Source organism: Petaurus breviceps, unplaced genomic scaffold (genome assembly GCF_028583685.1).
Source record: "Petaurus breviceps papuanus isolate PSGF00001 unplaced genomic scaffold, PetGlider_PUasm1.0 218, whole genome shotgun sequence".
Taxonomy (NCBI): Eukaryota; Metazoa; Chordata; class Mammalia; order Diprotodontia; family Petauridae; genus Petaurus; species Petaurus breviceps.
This window is the reverse complement of record NW_027185872.1, coordinates 10,652,761-10,673,192: the sequence shown is the minus strand read 5'-3', so window position 1 is coordinate 10,673,192 and position 20,432 is coordinate 10,652,761. Positions and strand designations below refer to the sequence as shown.

Sequence of the window (20,432 nt, the reverse complement as noted above, 5' to 3'; positions counted from 1 at the left end):
AGTCACTGACCATCCCTTTAAGAATGGAAGCTTGGACTTGCTTTGGGCTACCCCAAAGGGCAGATGGAGTAGTGAGGGAGCTGTCCAACAGCAGAGGTGTCCAGGGACCCTCCTCTGAGATGGGAAGTTGTCTGCTATAAAGATGGGGGAGGGAGGTAGAGTATGCTGTTCTGGGGGAAGGTGGGTCAGGAGGGCACGGGGGTGATCAGGGGACAATGAGAAGCCCAGAGAATGGGGACCCCCTGATTCAGGTTAGGTCTTGTGTTCTAAGAGTTCCAAGGGGCTAAGCCTGGCTTCCTGGGGCCCATGGCAGGTGTTCATTGGTGTGGGGGGTGGGGGTGGGATACATGCCCATATTTTGGTGCTTTTTTCCATGGTGGGTATTTGGAGGCGGTGGCTAGATTTGTCTGCATTGGGATGAGGCCCTGTCTGCAGTGGTCAGGCCCAGGCCACAAGAAGCAGTGTTTTCAAGCCATCTGGGCTGGTCTGCAGGTGAGCAGGGACATGGGAGGCTGGGCCTTTCCTGGGCTGAGGTCTTTGGCCTCTCATTGACTCCTATTTGCTGGGATGCCAGGCCAACATTTGGTGCCTGGCCCTGGGCTTCCATTCTGACAAGCTCCAGGTCACAGGATACCAGAATTTGAGAGGAGGAGACGGAGAGAAGTGCCCAGAGTGACCTGCCCAGGGGTGGTCATGTGACATCTTGCTAAGATCTAGTCTGAGCAAGGCCTGGGTCTTCAGAGGCCCTGAAGCATTTTCCTGGAGCACGTGTGCCTCCTTCAGGTCTCACTTTCCTGATTCTGTCCCATGGGTCCCCCTGGAAATCCTGATGGGAAGCTACCCTCATGAACCCTCCTCAGGGCCTTTGCTCCTGGATCAGGCATTACAGATTGCACAGTCAGAGGTGAGGCCAGTCTGTAGGACCTAGAAGCAGCAGACCAGCTGACGAGGGCATTTGGAAGCCTGGACTGGTCTCAGTATAAATAGCACAAGTCAGCAGAGCTCCGGGATAAAATTAGCTGCAGCCTCAGCCCTCCCAGAACCACTGCTGGTTTGGGGCCATCCTCGGGAGGAAAGGCAGCATGGAAGATACCAAACCCACATCCAGGGCATCCACCAAAATCACCAAGAAAACCTTCCTGGAGGCTCTGAAGGCCAACGACTTCGGAAAGCTGAAGGCTCTTCTAGTCCAAAGGAAGATTGATGTGGACACAGTGTTTGAAGTAGAGGATGAGGACATGGTCTTGGCCTCCTACAAACAAGGTAAAAACACGGAGTGCTCAGGGTGTACTGGCATGCCCACCCTCTGAAATGGCTAGCCGGGGGCTTGACACTACCTGTGGACAATTTCTCCGCTGGCTTCTCTAAAAGAAGCTTCCCCCGCCCCCCATCTTCTCTCTGTCCCCCGGAGCTGACAGCTCAGCTCAGCTCAGTCAGTAGAGTGTTTATCCATCCATTTATCCATCCCTCTGTCCACACAGCCTTCTCTGTTTGTTTTTTTCTAACTTTCTTTACGATAAAAGTATCTATTCAACAGATAAAGCTTCAGAGACTAATGAGCAGCCGTGCTAACCACGTAGGAGTTTCGGACCCAGGTCCGCAGGTTTCACAAAAGGCTTTCCTCGAACCCTTCTGAAGCACACCATCTTTTGTCTTTGTGCACACGGCTTCTGCACTGGCCTCATCCTGGGCACTGGGGGCTTCTGCTTGGTGCGATCCTAGCTGGGGAGCGGGCTAACTTTGACCCAGCTGCTTGAATCTTTTCTGCCACAGAGATTTGTCACCCCAGAAGCAACCAGTGTCTTTCGCCCTCTCCAGAAGGACTGGTTGAACAGGGTCTGTAGCTGTCTGTCTTTCTGCCTTCACCTGAAGCTCTGCTTAGATCATCTGAAGGCAGGTGAGACAGATGTAGGTTCATCTCAGCCTCTCACCTGAGCTCCAGCCCAGGGGTGACCCACACATATGGGCAGCCTTCTGAACTAGGCTGCAGCACTCCCATGGGTCCCACCCTTGGGTTGGGGATTAAGGAGGAAGATTGGCACCTACAGGGATTATTCATTTGTTTTAAAGACTCTGTTTAGACATGTCTACACCACCAACACTATTAGCCTTTACCTCTCAAGAGTAGAAATTGGTGGGTGTCTGCTAATGTCTGGTTTAGGGCCAGGAAAGTGGCTATGGTCTGGGGGAGGCTGGCTGATGGGCTGTGGCAAAAGAACCTTTTCTTTGGCTTTGCCCAAAAAGAAGAGGAAAGCCTCTTTCCCAAGATCCTGCTCACTGAGGAGGGGTTTTTTGGTGTAGGAAGAAAAAGTGAATTTCACAGATTCCCGTGAATGATGAAAATGGGCAGTTGGGCTTGATGATTGCTCTAGCCCCACCCCGGAGGCCTTTTAGTTCTTTGCCTTTTACTTGGGGGAGGAGCAGCCTGACATTGTGCTCTCATTATTGGGGGGTGGGACTCATACTGTGGAGATCCCACCCCCCATACATATCGACAACCCATCAGAGAGGATGAGAAACCTGTCCAGACAGCCCCGGGAAGTGTCAGAGGAAGCCCTGGAACCCAGGTATTCACGACCCTGAGGCCAGCCTTCTCTCCATCAGACTTAGTGTGGCCTCCCACAATGATACTAAACCATCATTATTCTCATTCTATAGATGAAGAAATTGAGAATTGGAGAGGGGATGTCTTTCCAGTAGTCAGACAGAAAGTGACTCCAAGGCTGATCTTCAGCTTACTATATCAAGCAGCCTTCTAAGATTCTAAGATCGAATTCACTAATTTCTTTCTGCTTGACTCTGACCAACAAATGGTTAACACTGATTCCATTTTTTGGAGGTACAGATTTCTCTCATTTATTGAATTACTTTTGCAGTCTGAAATGTCTTGTCTGGTAACTTAATATCCCTGTTCTGAGATGCCCAGCCCACCATTTCCTAAACTTAGTCTGATCGTGCCCTGCCTCAGATCAGACCTTCTGGGGCTCAGGAAGCATCTGAAGTGCCCCCTGATGGGCCCTTGGCTCCAGGGCTCCATGTTTAAAGCTTCCTAGAGGGTTCATTGCGTTGGGGCAGTTTGGATGCCTTCCTAGGTCTAGTGTCTCACTTCTGTGAAGAGGTGTTTTGATTTCATGAGAAACAGAAAGTGACATTTCCTCACACCCGGTGCCCAAGGAAAGGCACAGAACATTGATCCAGTTCCCTTGAGAAGAGCCTGAAGTAGTTCGGAGACTCAGTGGTAAAATTATTGGACCTAGAGTCAGGAAGACACAAGTTCCAATCCTGCCACAGACACTTCCTAGGTGTGTGACACTGGAAAAGTCACTTCAGTTCTGTCTGCTTTCCCCATTTGTGGTGAGATTCCAGTGAGATCATGTATGTGCAGTGCTTTTCCAAGATGGGCTGGGGGGAGAGAGAAACCCAGCATCTTTCTCACCCATCACAGTCTCCATTCATGGAGGAAAGGGGCGGAGCAAAGAAAAATGCTCATTTTTAATTAAATCTTATACTTCCCCATCCCAAAACTGCAAAAGAAAGAGAGAGAAAGGAAACCCCTGTGACAAGTATTCAAACAAAACAAGTTCCTGCATTGGCCACACCCAAAAATACCGTCTCACCTCTGTCACCTTGCTGTCTGGAGGGACTTTCTAGATTCTTCATCAGTAGTACCAACTAATTTTGATGACTATTCCTTTATATGGGGAAGGTAGGTGGTGTACTGGAAAGAACTCTGGAATGGAGTCAGGAGAACTTGAGTTCAAATCCAGCCTCAGACTCTTACTAGTCATGTGACCCTGGGCATGTCCCTTCACCCTGTTTACCTGAGTTTCCTCATCTGTCAAATGATCTGGAGAAGGAAATGACAAACCATTTCAGTATCTCTGCCAAGAAAATCCCAAATGGGGACACAGTCAGATATGACTAAAAATGAATGAAAAACAAGCTTGAGGTCCAGAAGGGCTATTTCTCCTTCATTCCCGATTAAAAAAATTCCCCATGATATTCTAGTTTTTATGTTCCTTCAGATACATTTTATGGTTTTTGTCTAGCCCTCATAAAGTATTCCCTTTCGTGAGGCTAGGTGGCACAGTAAATAGAGCACCAGCCCTGGAGTCAGAGGACCTGAGTTCAAATCCGTCCTCAGGCACTTGACACACTTAGTAGCTGTGTGACTTTGGGCAAGTCAACCCCCAATTGCCCACCAAAAAAAAAAAAAGCAAAGAAAAAAATATCCCCTTTGTAGTTTGACTGGTATAGCACTAAATATGTAAATTAATTTAGGTAGTATTGTCATTTTATTATATTGACATGACTCAGTCATGTGCACTAGATATTCTTCTAATCATTTGAGTTATTTTTTATTTCTTTTAGGAGAATTTTGTAATTGTATCTGTTCAAATATTAAATATGTGTTGGTAGATTGAGCCACAGATATTTTGTGTATTTTGTAGTTATTTTGAATGGGACTTCCCTTTCTATTATTCTCTTCAGGATTTTGTTGCTGCTCTGTAGAAATTTTGTGAATTTTTTGGGGGGGAGGGGGATTATTTTGTATCTTACTACTTTACTGAAGGTATTCATTGTTTCAATTTATTTGCTTGTTGATTCCTGTGATTTTTGATGTAAACCATCATGTCATAAGCAACTCATTTTGTCTCCTCTTTGTCTATATTTATTCCTTTAATTTATTTTTCTTGTCTTGCTGCAATTGCAAGTTCTTCTATCACAGCTTCACAAAATGTGAGAGTTGGAAGGGACACCAGAAGCCATCCAGTGCAACCCCCACACAGAAGAAATATGAACTATGTCAGACCCAACAAGTGATGGGCACTGAGCCTCTCTACCTGAAGACCTCCAGACAGGGTGCCCCCCACTTCCTCGGGAAGCCTATTCCACTTTGGGACACCTCAAATTGTTGAGAAGTTTTTACTGATATAAAACATCACAGCTTGGTGGGACAGTGGAATGGGACTTGGAGTCAGGAATGTCTGAGTTCAGACCCTGCCTCAGGCATTTACCAGCTGTTTGACCTTGGACAAGTCTCTACACCTCTGTGTCTCAGTTTCCTCATCTGAAAAACAGGGATAATGATAGCACCTGCTTCCTAGTGTTGTCGATAGTATTTATAAAGTGCTTATTGTTGTGGTGGTGGCTGTATCATTGTCATTGTCATTGTCACGGTCAGACTCCAAGTCCCACTCCACTGGAAACCCTCCTCCCCCTCTTCAGCTTCCTTCTCGAAGGCAGGGACCATCTTTCTTGTATTTGTGGCCCTAGAACTTAATAACCGTGCCTGGTACATAACAGCTGCTTAATAAATCTTGATGATTATTCACTCTTTTCCAAAACTTTTTTTATAGATGAAAGAACATACACTTGCCTAAGCCAACAAACACCTGATCTCCTCATTGAGGGAAGAGTCATGGCCACCAAGGGCAGGAGCAATTAAGATAATAAGATCCTAGAAATCCTGGAAACAATACAAAGAAGTAGCTGAAGAGAGAGAACAGCTTGAAAGAGTTTGGCTTGGTATTAAACTAAGAGAGATCATTCCTAAGATATTTATTTGTAGATGAAACTGGAAGGAAAGCAACCACCAGATGTAGGGTATTTTATAATGATCTGTTCCTATTGGTAAAGACAGTGGAGCAACCATATCTGGACCCCACTAGCTGGATTCTCTATGTGGAGAAGGGGCAATGACTCTTAGGATGATGAAGGGTGGGGAGACATAAATAGACATTGACAAGAAATCCAGAAGACATCCAGAATGGAGTGGAGATTGTTTTCAATGGATGTGGGATTGAATGTCAAGACATCTTAAAGAAGGCAAGACTCCAGTTCAATTGTTGAAAGTGTTGGTCAGCAGGACAATATGGCAACTGCTTTAAAAGAGTCAAAGTGTCTGGGAACAGGGAGTTGATATCCCTGGTGCATTCTGCCCTGGTCTGGTCCCAGATGGAGTGTGGTTATGGATTCTGGGCACCCCTATTTTTAGAGAAGATGCCATTAAAGTATAGAGTTCAAGCCGATGTAGATCTGTCACTTGGAAGAGGAAATAGACTTTTTCAGCTCTGCCCTTGGGGGCAAGGAACATTGAGCAGAAGCTCTGTGCAAGGCATGTGCAAGAAGTCTGGAAATATCTTCTGGAGCTAGGCTATGTAGGGCTTGAAATCCCAGATGGATGACTTTGTACGTTGTCACAGAGGTAATAGGAAACTGCTCTAGGTTTCGGAATTTAGTAGAACAACATCGTCAGAGCACACATTCTTAGTAACAATAATTTGGCAGGTGTGTGGTTGATAGATCGGAGAGGGAAGGACTGGAATGGGCATCAGATAGAGGCCATAGCCACAGTCCTGGTGAGAAGTGATGAGGGGCTGAAGCTGGTGGCTGTGTGAATATGGAGAAGAGGGCACACAGATACAGTCTTTTCTGTCATGTCTGACTCTTTGTGACCGCATTTGGGTTTTTCTTGGCAAAAATACTGGAATGGTTTTCCATTTCCTTTTCCAGCTTATTTTACAGATTTGTGTTTTAAAGAAACTGAGGCAAACAGGGTTAAGTGACTTGCCCAGGGTCATGCAACTAGTAAGAGCTGGAGGCCAAATTTGAACTTGTGAAGATGAGTCTTCCTGAGTCCAGGCCCAGTGCTCTGTGTGCACTATGGTGCCACCCAACTGCCCACATGTGCTGCAGTGTGACAACTGACAGGCTTTGGAGAATGGGGGGAAGGAGGAGGAGTTAGGGAGACTGGCGAGATCATGGGAGACCAGGGGGACCAACAGAAAGAGAGAGGCAGGCGTGATGGCATCCGGTTTGGATGTGGTGGATTTGAGATGCTCGCAGAGCACTCAGGTACTTGGAGAAATCCTGACGCTGAATGTGCAGCTATAAGGGTCATCTGCATAGAGAGGACTTCAAACCTATGGGAGGGATGAGATCACTAGCCAAGTGAGAGGCTGTAGAAAAGGAAGAAGAGAGGAAAGGGAAGGGAAGGGAGAGGGAGGGAGGGGAGAGGAGAGAAGGGGAAAGGAGGGGAGAGGAGAGAAGGGGAAAGGAAGCCAGAGGCCAAGGGAAGGGCCTTACTCCCAACACACAGCGATTTTGCTTTGGAAACCCCCGACCTCTGTGTGTTTGCATATTGTGCACTACATACGCACACACACAGACCCACAAACACAACCTCACATGTATACATACATATACACATGCACACTTGCCTCAGCTGGGGATTGTGTCTCCATGAGGCTTAGATTGGAAGAGCCCAAAGTTACAGACTGTGAATCATTAGGGACAGTGCTGGAAGCACACAGTCCTCCCCGGACATCTCTGTGCATGTCTATGCCAGTTCTTGTCCTTCCTGAGGACCCCTCCGAAGGTACGCCCTCTCCGCAGGTGCACAGATGACTCAGGGCCCTGACTCTGGCTCTGTCTTACAGGATACTGGCTTCCTAACTACAAGCTGAAGTCTTCTTGGGCCACGGGCCTGCATTTGTCCGTCCTGTTCGGTCACATCGAGAGCCTGTTGGTTTTGTTGGACCATGATGCTACCATCAACTGTCGGCCCAATGGGAAGACCCCCCTGCATGTGGCTTGTGAAGTAGCCAATGTTGAGTGTGTCAAGATCCTGTGTGATCATGGGGCAAAGCTCAACGCCTACTCCTTGAGTGGACACACAGCCTTACACCTGTGTACGAAGGAGAGCTCCATAGTGTGTGCCAAGCAGCTAGTGTGGAGAGGTAAGTCACACCCTCTTGGCCTGTCCCTGAGCTTCTACCAGCACCCTGGTTTGTCATTCAGGGCCCATCTCTCTGGGTTTTTTATACTGCCAGTTGGATAAAGAGAATCGGAGCCCATGTGATTAACTTCCTTCGCCCATCATAATAGAAGAATTGGTGACCTCTGGCTTCCCCATGCTGGAGGGAAGGGCCTGGCACACAGGCCCACTATGAGACCTTAGACCCACAGAAATCACTCTTTCCCCATCATAACATAGACAACTGGCCTTTCCTGGTCACTATGAGCTAAGGTTTCCCCCTCAGTGCCACTCTGAGCTGAGCAAGGCTGGTTCTGGGCTGTTGGTCTGCCAGCACTGCCTGCCTGGCTCAACCCTTGGGAGGCAAAGAGATGTTGAGGAGAGGATGCCCCAAAAGGGCTCGCCCAGAGACCCGAGCCCCTTTCAGCATTTGTCAAAGGCAAAACCTGAGCCAAGTGCTCTCCTTATTGCTTCTCCTATCTCAAAACACAAGGAATTTAATTCAATAATGGAGCACGATAAGAGATGAAGAAGAGCGCCCCCTAGACACAGATGTATGCCCTGCCTGTCACGTGCAGGGAAGACGCATGATTAGCAACTCCATGTGGTAGGGAACAGGAAGTCAGAGAAGGCACAGCCAGAACTCTGCTGTCTGCCGCTGACACTCTGCCATCCCCAGGCACTTCAGCCTATGCTCTTATCTGACAGAGTCTGCAATTGCTGCTGACTCATATCATACCTCATTAGCTTGGGTCCCCTTTAAATCATTCCAGGGATTCCACTGAGAAAAGATGTCAAGATAGGGGCCTGAGCTATGGGGAAGGGGTGGTTTTTAATCTCCCAGTGCCCCCAGTTGCTGGCAAAGCATTTCAGGAGCAAAGCTGAAAAGGGGCCAATAGGAATAGCCCTTTGCTCTCCATCACTGCATTCCTTGTGGCTTCTTTCTAGCCCCCAAACTAAAGAAAATCACTTATTAAAATAATTCATCCTATGATTCACTACAGTACAATACAACATAATTCAACACAATATAATCTGCTACAGTACAACACATTGCATCTGTTAAGTAACCCAGAATTGTTCTAGTGCTAGGCTAAATGAAAATAAAAAAAACTTATGTAAGATGGGGTCTGTGCCCTCAAGGAATTCACAGTCTTTTAGAGCTTCCAAGAGCATAAGCATAGACTCAGTCAACTGGCAAAAATTCACAAAATTTGCAGAGGTGCAGAATTAAGGGTTATATGAAGACCCAAAGAGAAGGTCATTACCATTGGGTAATGATGGGAAACATTATGGAAGGCTTTCCTGAAGGTGACACCATTTGAGCTAATTTTTGAACAAAGGTCAGTAATTTAAAAACTGATGATGGGGAAGGACATTCCAAGTCTATGGAATAAACTGAAGGCATAGAGGAAGGGTGACCCCAGATATGTTCAGGAGCCACAGAGCTTTTCAGTTTACTTGTCTGGGGAGTGGAGGGGGAAGGATTTATTCTTCATAAATTGAGGGAGGGAGGAACAGAGAGAGAGACAGACAGAGAGACAGAGACAGACATTGAGAGACAGAGACAGACAGAGAGACAGAGACAGAGAGAGAGAGAGAGAGAAAGGGAGGGAGAGGACATGGAGAGGGAGACAGAGACAAAGACAGAGAAGAGAGAGGGGGAGAGAGAAAGAGACTGAGAAAGGAGCAAGAGAGTGTGTGCATTAGTGTGTTAAGATTCAGAGAACGTCTAGATCCTGTTACTTGTCCACAAAGCATAAAGAAGTGTGAGGGGCAGCTTGCCATTTTCACATCCCTGCTGGCCCTTAAAAATCAAACTTACCAGCCCTGAGAAACAGATGAGACAGGAAATCTTGAGAAGTGTTGTAGCAGCAAGCACCCCAAGCGTCCTCAGGGTTTGCAGCTACCACAGGTTCTTGGATCTGCTTTGTTAAAGGAAAGCAACTCAAAATGGGTTAACAAGCTTACTTTAATCAGTCAGACATATATCGTTTACCTTGTTCAGGGGAAAAAGGTCAGCACCCCAGAATTATCAAGACATTAACAGATCAAGTAGATAGCTTTCCAAACTGTCCACCCATTACATCCATACCCAGTCAACATCTGGGTTTCCACATCTGGGTTTTTCAAAGCCGGGGGACTCTCAACAACGGCTTCCCAGAATTCAGATGAAATCACAGAACACTTCTCAAAGTGAGTCCCAAAACAAAGCTACACATCAGGGCTTATATAGCCTTCTCCTGGCTCAGAGAATGTCACAACCTTATTGACTCACTGGCCAATCAAGAAGTATCTACAGAAAAACAAGCCTCCCACCCCAGGCTTCAGGTGCACATTAGCCTAGGGGCAGGGAAGATCTTTAAAATTTACATTCTTATTACATTGTATCTCCTGAAAAACAAGCCTCCCACCCCAGGCTTCAGGTGCACATTAGCCTAGGGGCACATTAGCCTAGGGGCAGGGAAGATCTTCAAAATTTACATTCTTATTACAGTGTGACCCCTCAGAGTCTAGAGGGGAGCCAGTTACGGATGAAGTGCCAGCTCTTGTGAGTGGACCATTCTTCGACATTTTCCTTACATCCCTATCAGAGGGCAGCTGGAATGGGGGATGGGAGGATTTCTCTCACCTCCCCTTTCTCTTTGGTCATTGTGTTTGGCATCGGAAATGCTTAGCTAGTAGGAAATAGCAGTTCCATCAGGGAGCAAGAAATGAATGAAGTGTGAGCCCTGGCAGCATAGAAGAGTGCTGACTATGGACTAAGAAGAGAATTAGCCCTGGCAGTTAGGAATGGAATCACAAAGGCAGGTGGATCCAGGGAGCCAAGCTGGGTGTTAGGGCCTTTCAGGACCATAAGCATGAGTGGCTTTGGCCCCAGGTACTTCCTAGGTATATGATATTCTGTCATTGTTCATGCCCATTCTCACTGATGGTGTTCACTTATGTGGAAGAATGTGAACTAAGGGTTTTTTTTTTTTTGAGATCATGAGAGTTCTTTAAGCTACTTCATATTTCACCACCTTAGATTGTCTGAGATACCTTTGACCTGAGCTAATTTTGTCTACTGGTTGACTACATAGGTCAATCACCAATTCGGCTTATGGGCTTTAATTTAAAAGTGTGGACCTGCAGATTGTCTCTGAGTTGGAGATAGTGGATGATTCCCTGCAGCTGGAGAAGTAGGAGGGGGAAGGTGTATGGGATGCCAGGAATCTAGACTACCTCATATGAGGTGTAATGAGTAAGGTGGGGGTGTCAGGTGCAAAGTTGTGGATGTCTTAAATCCAGCCAAAGGAGTTGAAACTTTGAGGGGAGTACAGAACCACTGAAGCTTTGTGAGAAGAGGAGTTACCTGACTAGATTTTTTTCCCTAAGAAAACCATAGTCCTGTGTCAGGATGAAGCATGGATTGGAGGGGGGGGGGAGAAAGAAGAGTCAGGGAGACCTGCAAGAAGGTGATTGTGACATCCTAGCCCTAGAACAAGGTGGGGCCTGCCCTGGACTGGTAGCAGTGGAGGTCAGGAAGATGGATGGGATGGATGGAGGAGACGCTGCAGACATGGGGTCAGCAAGGCTCAGTGACTGATGGGGAATGAGCAGGGGCAAGGAGAAGAAGCTCAGAGGGCTTTCCAAGCAGGCTGGTTGCTCAGAAAGGAATATAGAACCAGAAGGAGTCAGGGGCAGTGGGAGAGGTGATGAGGTTGGTATGGGGTGCCTGGAGTTGGAAGTGTCCAAAGACCATCCAGGTGGAGAGGTAAGTCTGCAGCACAGAGGTGGGGACCAAGCTTGAGACCTGGGTTTGGGAGCACTGCGCAGGGGCCCACCTGAAGGAAGTGGGGGCCCTCCCAGGGAGGTGAAGACCCAGAGCAGTTCTCTGATGTTTGGGAGTCCTCTGTACAGAGAGACTAAAGTCAGTGGAGTGAAGGAGATTTACAAAAGTGGGAATTCAGAGAGAAGAGGGGAGGGGAAGGGACAGGAGAGAAGAGAAAAGAGAGGAGGGAGGGGAGAGAGTCCAGGGCTAACCCTTACAGAACACCCACATTAGGAAATCAAAAAGAGGATGGTGAGGCTGCCCAGGAGACAACCAAGGGGTATTTTGAGAGGGCATGAGTGGGTAGTCCTCAAAACCAAGGGAGGAGAGAATGTCCAGAGTCTAAGGCTACAAGGTCACCAGAGACCCTGGTGGGTTTCCATCCCCCATCACAGTTATTCTCCATCAGAAGCATTCCCCATCAGAAAAATGTCACCTTTATCTGACTGAAATCTCACTTGCTGCAATGCAGTTCATCCTCTCTCTCCAATGAAGAACTTTACAGGGGCCAGCTGTTGTGGCAAAACCATGTACCTCTGTGTACATATTGTGTACATTCACCAGGGAAGCCTCCCTGGCATAAAACACAGGCAATGGGGCACGTAGCCACACTGCCAGCAAGGGAGGCAGGTTGGGCAGATTTAAACACAGACATTGTATAACCGAAGAGGAATCTGTTCCAATAAGCCTTTCTTTTTCTTTTTTTTTTTAAAGCAATTGGGGTTAAGTAACTTGCTCAAGGTTACACAGCCAGTTATTTCTGGGTGTAGTGCTGAGTATCTGAGCCCGGATTTGATCCCCAGGTCATCCCAACACTGGGGCCGGTGCTCTTACTCACTGAGCCACCTGGCCGACCCTAAACAATTGGGGTTAAGTAACTTGCTCAAGGTTACACGGCTAGGTGTTTCTGGGTGGGTGCTAAGTGTCTGAGACCGGATTCGATCCCCAGGTCATCCCAACACTGGGGCTGGTGCTTTTACTCACTGAGCCACCTGGCCGCCCCACCAATAAGCCTTTCTTAACTACTTATCCCATGCCAGACAGCCTGCTAAGTGCTCGGGATACAAAATTAAAAGAAAGACAGTCTCTGTCCTCAAGGAGCTTGCAGTCTAAGGTTGGGGGGCAGGCAAGGAGTGAGGGGATGTGAGGGACACCAGGGGTGCTTAGTATGGAGGTGTCTTGCTCCAGTGAGAGCAGAGATGGCAGAATGGAGTGTTCTGAGTCCTCTTCCTGTCCTCTCTAAAGGAAGGTGCTGTGTGCTAGGAACTGTGCTGGGGGGAAGGGACATAGAGAGGTTCCCCACAGGGACCCCCATGTAATTGAGGGGAGAGAACAAGGCAGCATGGGGGAGGCAAGGAGAGGCCCTGGTTCTCACTGGCCGTAGGAAGAGCAAGCAGGAAAGGGAGCTGGATCTGCAGGGAAGAAAGAGGTTTCTGCAGCCTGGAAAGGGCACCACAGTGCCAGACTGCCACCCACACTGTCTTCACCATTTTCTTTCTTGGTTTTATGGTACCCAAACACTGGTGTCTTGCAGTCAGCCCAGGGACAAGGCACTCAGTGCTTGACTGGGCTGGTCCCTTGACATCCTGGACTGCCTGGCCCTTGATCTTCTAAAGTCTGGGCTCTGTTAGCTTTATCGGTGAGAACCAGGCTGGTTATCAGAGGGAGCCCTTACCTGGATTGTCTTGCTATTCTAAAACCCAAACCATTTCCACTCACATAGGAGACCAGCCTTTCAGCACCAAGGAGACCAGCTGATAGTGGGACAAGACAGTGGCCCTGGGGGATTGAGAGACATCTTCGAGTGCGTTTGGAGGGCCGCAGAGGCTTAGCTTGGCATGACCTCCAAAGTCCTTCAGGCCTTTCTGTTCTTTCATCCCAAGGCCTTTGCCCTCAGTGGTGCATTCTCCTGTATGACCAGGGGGTGGCATTCTCGCCTCAAACGAAATGAGTCCAGAAGCCTTCCAAACCGGAATCACGGCCCTGCACACTGAGGGCCCTGGTCAACAAATCAATAAAAAGTATTTATCAAGAGCTTCCAGGCACTGCGCTAAGCTCGTCCCTGCCCTCTAGGAGCTAATGGCCTAATGGCGGAAACACACGCCAAAGGCCGTGTACAGGCAGCTCTAAACGGGCTGAATTGGGAACGATTTCAGGGAGAAGCCGCTTAGAGTCCTTAAGTAGGACTGGGAAAGGCTGCATGCAGGTGAGACTGCCTGAGAACCGAAGGAAGCCTGGCCTCCGACTAGGAAACAGAGAGAATTCCGTGTCAGGGGCAAAGCCAGCGCGAACACTGGGATCGGAGGATCGTCTTGGGGGGCTCCGAGGCGGCCAGTGGCCTCCGACTGTGGCATGCATGGCGGGAGGGGCGCGCTGGGAGACTGGAGCGCCCAACATCTCATACTGTAGCTTTTGTATTTGGTCCTGGCGGCGGCGAGGAGGCCCTGGATGGGCTTGAGAGGGGACCCGAGAGTTGACCTGGTCAGACCCAGGCTTTAAAATTAATTCGGTCGGGGGTGGGGGGGAATCCGGAATGTGCAGGCCCACCTTGAGAGCGCTTGCAGCGGCCAGCGTGCGCCCTGTGGGCAGTCAGCGCGCCCAATCCCTTGTGTCGGCCTTGTGTCGGTGGGGACATCATTGTCTTTGTCATCGTTCACTGGTGTCAGACTCTTCGAGCCCATTTGGGGTTTCCTTGGTTTGCCTGTTTCCTTCTCCAGCTCATTTTTCCAGATGAAGAAACTGAGGCAATCAGGGTTGAGTGACTTGCCCAGGGTCCCACGGTTAGCAAGTGTCCGAGGCCAGATTTGGACTCTGGAAGACGAGTCTTTCTCATTCCACGCCCGGTGCTGTATTCCCTGCTCCACCGAGCTGCCTGGATGGGCCCTGCCCCCCTGAGCACCCCACCGCACTCCTCTCCTCCCCTTTCCGGGTCCCCTTCTCTTTTCCATCTTGTCGCCTCCTGTTCCCAGGCGCTAACGTGAACAGGAAGACCAAGAACGCGGACGAGGAGACGCCCCTGCACGCTGCGGTGCGCGGCGGCCTGCCGGAGCTGGCGGCCTTCTACGTGGAGCATGGCGCCCTGGTGGACAGCGTCAACGCACACTTGGAGACCCCGCTAGCGCTGGCTGCCTACTGGGCCCTGCGGTTTAGGGAGCAGGCGTACAGCGCCCAGCACCACCTCGTCTGCCGCCTGCTGCTGGCTTGCAAGGCTCAGGTCAACGCCCGGGACGAGGACTTCAAGGCGCCGCTGCACAAGGCAGCCTGGAACTGCGACGAGGACGCCCTGCGGCTGCTGCTGGAGGCAGGCGCCGAGGCCAACCTGATGGACGTCAACGGCTGCGCCGCCATCCAGTACGTGCTCAAGGTGACCCCGGTGCGCCCCACAGCCCGGCCTGCCCGCTGCTACCAGCTTCTGCTCAACCACGGGGCCGCGCGCATCTACCCGCCCCAGTTCCACAAGGTGAGGCCCCCAGACCGATGGACTGACGGACCGGGCCACCGCAGCGGATGAGCTTGCTGGGCCTCTCCTGCAAGGGGCCCATCCAGACATGTCTAGGGGAAAGAGAAAGTGCCTCTGCCTTTAGGCAGCTTGGTCAACCTCCCCGGAGAATGGGGCCACCAATCCCTGTAGCATCTTCCCCCCGCCCCCCTTCCCCTCCCATCCCAGGACAGGGCGGACCCAAAGGTCAAGCACCTTTGGAACCTGGAGAGCCCTGTACAAAATCCAGCTACTTTCACTTCCCCTGAGGCGAGGGGAAAATGGGTCAGACAGTCAGAAATGCCCAGGCAACCAGGCCAAGGGCCTCCCATCGCTGCTTGCAGTCCCCAGGCTCTGTGTTCTGCTTCCCATGTGCCCACACACAAGGTCAGGACTAAGGCTGTTGGCCAGCTCCCAAGCACTTGACCCTTTCCTGTGGTCCAGAGTATTCCCAAGACCCAGGACCCTTCCTCAACAGCTATACATTGGTACTGTGTCATCTTCTGTGGGAGTCTGTCTAGGAAGCCTGAGGCTGAGGGCCAGTGCTGTCTTCAAAATACATCCTCAGACTCCATAGGGAACCTATACCTCCTTGACTTCGGGGTAGATGGAGGGACTGCCCCTCTCCCACTGCAACCAACAACCAGCCACTGGGGCCAGGACTAACATGACGGATAAGGAAATTGTGAGTGAGTCAGCCAATGGAATTTAGAGGGTGGGATGTTGCAAATCAATTCTATGGAGCCTGTGAAAGATCGGAGGAGTCCAAGGTAAGTCTAAGTCCCTGTCTTTGACCTAGAGGTGCTGGTGAGTCGCAAAGAGACAGGGTAAGGGAATTAATGCATGCATGCCCCTTGACTTCAGAGACACAGATGACCACATACAAGAGACCCTGGGCAAACATTTGCAGTTCAGGCTCCCTCAGGATTGCCCAGATCACGTAATATTTCATGGGACATGGTGGGGTGGAGCACTTGTCACATAATCAGAAGACTTGGGCTCCAATCCTGACTGCCGCTTCCTTGCTAAGTGGCCTTGGACAAGTTACTTCCTCTGCAGGTCTCAGTTTCTTCTTTTCAAATCCAGCCTCAGATACTTGCTGTGTGACTCTGGGTAAGTCATTTAACTTCCATGTGACTTGGTTTCCTGAGTTGCAAAATGGGGTTAGTAACGGAAAGCACCTCACAGGGTTGTCATGAGTGCTAAATGAGCTAATGTTTGTAAAGTCCTTAGCACAGCCCTGCCTGGCACAAAACAGGAGCTGAATAAAGGCTTATTTCTATTCTTCAGTGAGTGACCAAGGCTCCATTTTGCTTCCCAAACCTGGGTCTCTTTATCTGCAAAGTGAAGGGGTTGGGCTGGAAGACCAAGAAGGTCTCTGCTAGCTCTGGCACTCCCCCCCTCCCCAGTTATCTGGCCTTCAGGATCTCGAAGGGCCCTTCTGGCTCAGACTTCCAGGTCTCCAAACGCTGGGGCTCTGGGGAAACTTTACTGAGAATTCCCTACATTGCAGCTGATATCTTCAGGCACTTCTTGTTACATCAGCACCCCCTCTGTCTTGTCTCAGAAGACTCACCAGCCTTCCTGGGGAGCTTTCTTGTTTCCATTCATGCACACAAATAAGAGAATTTATTGCTGACTTTCCAGTGATGGTGAAGTCTTGTAACAATAAGCCTTCCAGCCCAGGTGACTGTGTGAGCCCAGCCGATGTACGCCTTTGGCACCTGCCTAGCCCCAAGCCCATGAGCCCCACAAAGGCAGGGCCACTTTTATTTGTATACCAAATGCCCCCTCGCAGGGATCCATCTCTCAACAAAAGATGCTTTGAATGAGCTAGTGTTCTTGGGTCGATGCCCTAGGCCCATATGGGGGTGCTTTCCATTGGTTAAGGCCAGGTCAACTTTCCCAGGGGTCCTCCTGAGCCTTCAGATACCCAACTGGACCCTTTCTTCCCCCCACCCCACCTAAGCCCTGGGTCAGCTAGTAGAGTGGTAACACATCAGAGGACTGGAGACTGAAGGCAGGGAGGTGGAGAGAGTTTGGGTGCCTGAGGACACAAATCCTGCTCAGTAACTTGGCATGGCCTCAAGAAATATACGTTAGTTTTTGACATCTCTCTGTATGTGCCTGGATGAGTGAGTGAATGAATGAGTGAATGAATGAATGAATGAGTGAGTGAGTGGATGAATGATTGAGTTAATGAACGAGTGAGTGAATGAATTAGTGAATGAATAAATGAGTGAATGAATGAATGAGTGAGTGAGCAGATGAATGAGTGAGTGAGTGAGTGAATGGAAGGCATTTATCAGGTGCCATCTCCATGCCAGGACCTGTGCTAAGGTCTGGGGGCCTGAATAGAGAACCTGGACGGCTCTTGCTCCCAGAGAGCTCACATTCTAATGCAGAGACAACAACCACATAACAGGTTTTGGCTGCATGGTCCTTGGGACGCCTGGGCAAAACAGAAGCATCAATTTGTCTTTAGTGCCATTTGCACAGGTAAAACACCACCCATTTCTGACCCATCCAGCAGCTCTTTGGTCTGTGGGCATGCAGAGCTCTCTCTCTGGGTGTTGAGGAAGGAGTACTGCAGCACCTGCAGAGGAAGCTTCCAGGTCACACCTCCATAGGGGTTTTCTCCCTTGGATGGTGACTGTGGGGGCTGGACTGGTCTGGGGCTGTCACTGTTCCCTGGGCTCTCGGATCCAGAGTACTGGGCTGTCTTCACCAGGGGGTGAGGGGAGATAATGGCTAGCCTGCCCATGCCACCTCCTGCCTCCTTCAGGGTGCCTGGCTGGCTCGCCTGCTCTGTGACTGACAGTTGGGTGGGGATTGCCAGTCCCTGGACAGTGACTATGGAGCCTGGTTGTCCTTGCCTCCCTGGGGAGGGCCCAAGTTCTTTGTGAGAATGAATTCTTGGTCTCTGTTCTGAACACAACAGCTTCCCTGTAGCATGAGTTTAATAAATGCTTGTTGACTGACTGACTAGCTGACTGACTGACTGGCATGGCTGCATGTTGATGAGGGAGATTTCATCTTCTGGTACTGTCACACAGGTGTTAGAGTCCTGCCATGACTGTCCTCTAGCAGTTGAGGTGGTTGTCAATGCCTATGAGCACATCGTGTGGACGCCCAAGTGGAGGAAGGCAATTCCAGAGGACAGCCTGGAGGTGAGGGGGCCCCTCTGACTATGGGTTGGGGCTGGGATCCATGGAGAGCTTGTGAGAAAAGGGTGGCCCAGGTGGGTGGGGCTGGTTCAAGCCCTTGAGAGACCTTCTGGAACAGGGCCTTAGAGCCAGCTGACAGCCCTGTTTATTGGCATCTCTCCTGAGATGTAGAGGGAGAACAAGCAGGCAGAAGTATGTTTGGATGAGGCCTTGGGTCTGGCGGGCGTCCCCTTCGTGAGGGGGTCTGACCACTTTTTATCTGTGACATCACTCGAGCTCAGGAGGGCCCCTCCACACCTATGACTGGCCTCTGGCTAGGAGCCATGGCCCAGAGCTAGGCTAGCCATCCACAGCCACACTGAACTTGTCCAGGTCATTATTGACACCTTTCTGACCTGGCTGGAGAGCTCAGAATCCCCTCTGTGCCCCGTGGGTATCCGAGAAGAATTCTGCATGTTTGGCTACTCTCGTGTAGGCTATCCAGGTCTTGAGGGCAGAGCCAGGTTTACTGCCCTCTCTGGACAGTCACTCCTTTGGCTGACCCTGTACTCCTGAGCAGGCTCTGGGGCTGGGTGGACAGAGGCACCATGCCCTTGTGGGTCCCTGGAGAGCAGTGCTGCTCCTGGAAGGTGGCAGGCATCAGGCAGTGGGGTGGCTGGGGTGGCAGGGCTCTGACTGGCCTCCTTTGTGTCTTCTCTCACAGAGGCACAGGGATTTCTACCACTCTCTCTTCACCATCTGCAGCAACACCCCGAGGTCCCTCATGCACCTGGCCAGATGTGCCGTGCGTAGGGTCCTGCTCAACAGATGCCACAGGGTCATCCCATTCCTGCCCTTACCTTTGCCTTTGAAGAGCTACCTGCTTCTTGAGCCTGAGGGCATCATCTATTGAATCTTCCTCACCAGCTCCTGAGCCCAGGGTGTGCAGGGTGGCCAAGGTACCCACTGCAAGGCCGGCCGTTCTCTGGAAGAAAGGCTGTGCTGTTCCTCTCTGTCCCAGAGTAGCAGGAGAGATTGCCAAGGGGCCAAGTGGGCTCCCCAGGATGATCCCAAAGTGGAAGGGGCTTCCTTGAGAAGTCCTAGATAAGGCTGAACAGCCCATCGCTGGTGGGCACATGATAGGGAGGAGTTCTTTCCTGTAGGGGTTGGACTAGGGGGCTGCTGAGGTCCCTTCCAGGTTCTGGGATTCTGTCTCTGGGCAACAGTGATTTGAATAAATGCCATGGTCCTCATTCTGAGTGGAATGAACACCATACTTCAGGGATTTCAAAGCAGTTACTACAAGAGGGTGTTAATGGCACGCCCTGACCTTGGCGAGATAAAGAAACTAGAACATAGAGTTCGAGGAGGCATGCAGATATCAGAATCCTCTGCTGAGGTCCCTTAGGAGCAGGTCGGTGGCCTTGCCAAATAGTTCATTCTTTGCCCTTGTCAATAATGAGACTATGTTGTCCTTGACCCAAAGCTCCACATGAATCAGCAGGTCGGGAGGGAACAGCCAAGAAGGCTTAAGTAGAGAGGCAGGAAGAGAGACGGGGCACCCCTGGTCCTCTGACCAGTCAAACCAGATAGGGGGCACTGGACCCAGCTCTGGCCAGGCACCCCAGGGATGAGAGGAGAACCCTCAGATGAGAGATGGCCACCAGGACAATGAGAGGCCTTTAGGACTGTTATATGAGGGCAGGGAAGACCAGATTGTTTGGCTTGAAGAGGAGAGGATTTGGGGGATGGGAGGGAGGAGGGATGGACTTGCTGAGTCTCTGGGGGCAGAACCAGGGCCAGGGAGTGGGGGCTGCAAAGGGGCAGGTTTGGATGGGATGAAATAAACAAACTTTTCAAGAAGGAGTCTCCCAAAGTGAAAGGCAGGGTTTAGAATTAGGGGGAGGCCTTCACCAAAGATTGGAACACTGACTGTCAGCAGTGTTACAGGGGACACCGGTACAGGTATCTCTTCCAATGAGATGCATCTGTGGTAATGGGTATCCACTGCACTCTGGTATCGCACACTCCTTGGGTTCAGTTTGTATAGGAAGAAAAACAAACATCCTGCTCCAGTGCCCCCCTGAGACCACCTTGGGAGGACAGAGGGCAGAAGACCCACCAGGCAGAGTAAGGAGCAGGAGGCTGCCACAGGCAGGCAAAGGTTTGGGGCTTCCTCTTCAAGCAAATCTGAGAAGAACTCGGGGCTCCATGCAAGGGAGAAGGGGGCTTCAG

The 20,432-nt window shown here is 50.3% G+C and overlaps 1 protein-coding gene across 1 annotated transcript; it reads left to right on the top strand.

Moving 5' to 3' along the window:
- Window positions 1–903: 903 nt before the first annotated feature.
- On the top strand, window positions 904–19,640 carry ASB4 (ankyrin repeat and SOCS box containing 4). Its single transcript, XM_069094402.1, has 5 exons — window positions 904–1,263; window positions 7,443–7,742; window positions 14,543–15,033; window positions 18,108–18,221; window positions 18,922–19,640. The coding sequence occupies exons 1-5, from the start codon at window positions 1,083–1,085 to the stop codon at window positions 19,108–19,110; spliced, it is 1,275 nt and encodes a 424-aa protein (XP_068950503.1). The 5' UTR covers window positions 904–1,082; the 3' UTR covers window positions 19,111–19,640.
- The last annotated feature ends 792 nt before the right edge of the window (window positions 19,641–20,432 follow it).

What these genes read in the sequence shown, in the direction of transcription:
- ASB4 (XM_069094402.1), top strand. Translation starts at nt 1,083, where the DNA reads ATGGAAGATACCAAACCCACATCCAGGGCATCCACCAAAATCACCAAG. An exon ending in CAAGCAGCTAGTGTGGAGAG is followed by an intron (nt 7,743 to 14,542) that starts GTAAGTCACACC and finishes TCCTGTTCCCAG; the next exon opens with GCGCTAACGTGAACAGGAAG. An exon ending in ACCCGCCCCAGTTCCACAAG is followed by an intron (nt 15,034 to 18,107) that starts GTGAGGCCCCCA and finishes ACTGTCACACAG; the next exon opens with GTGTTAGAGTCCTGCCATGA.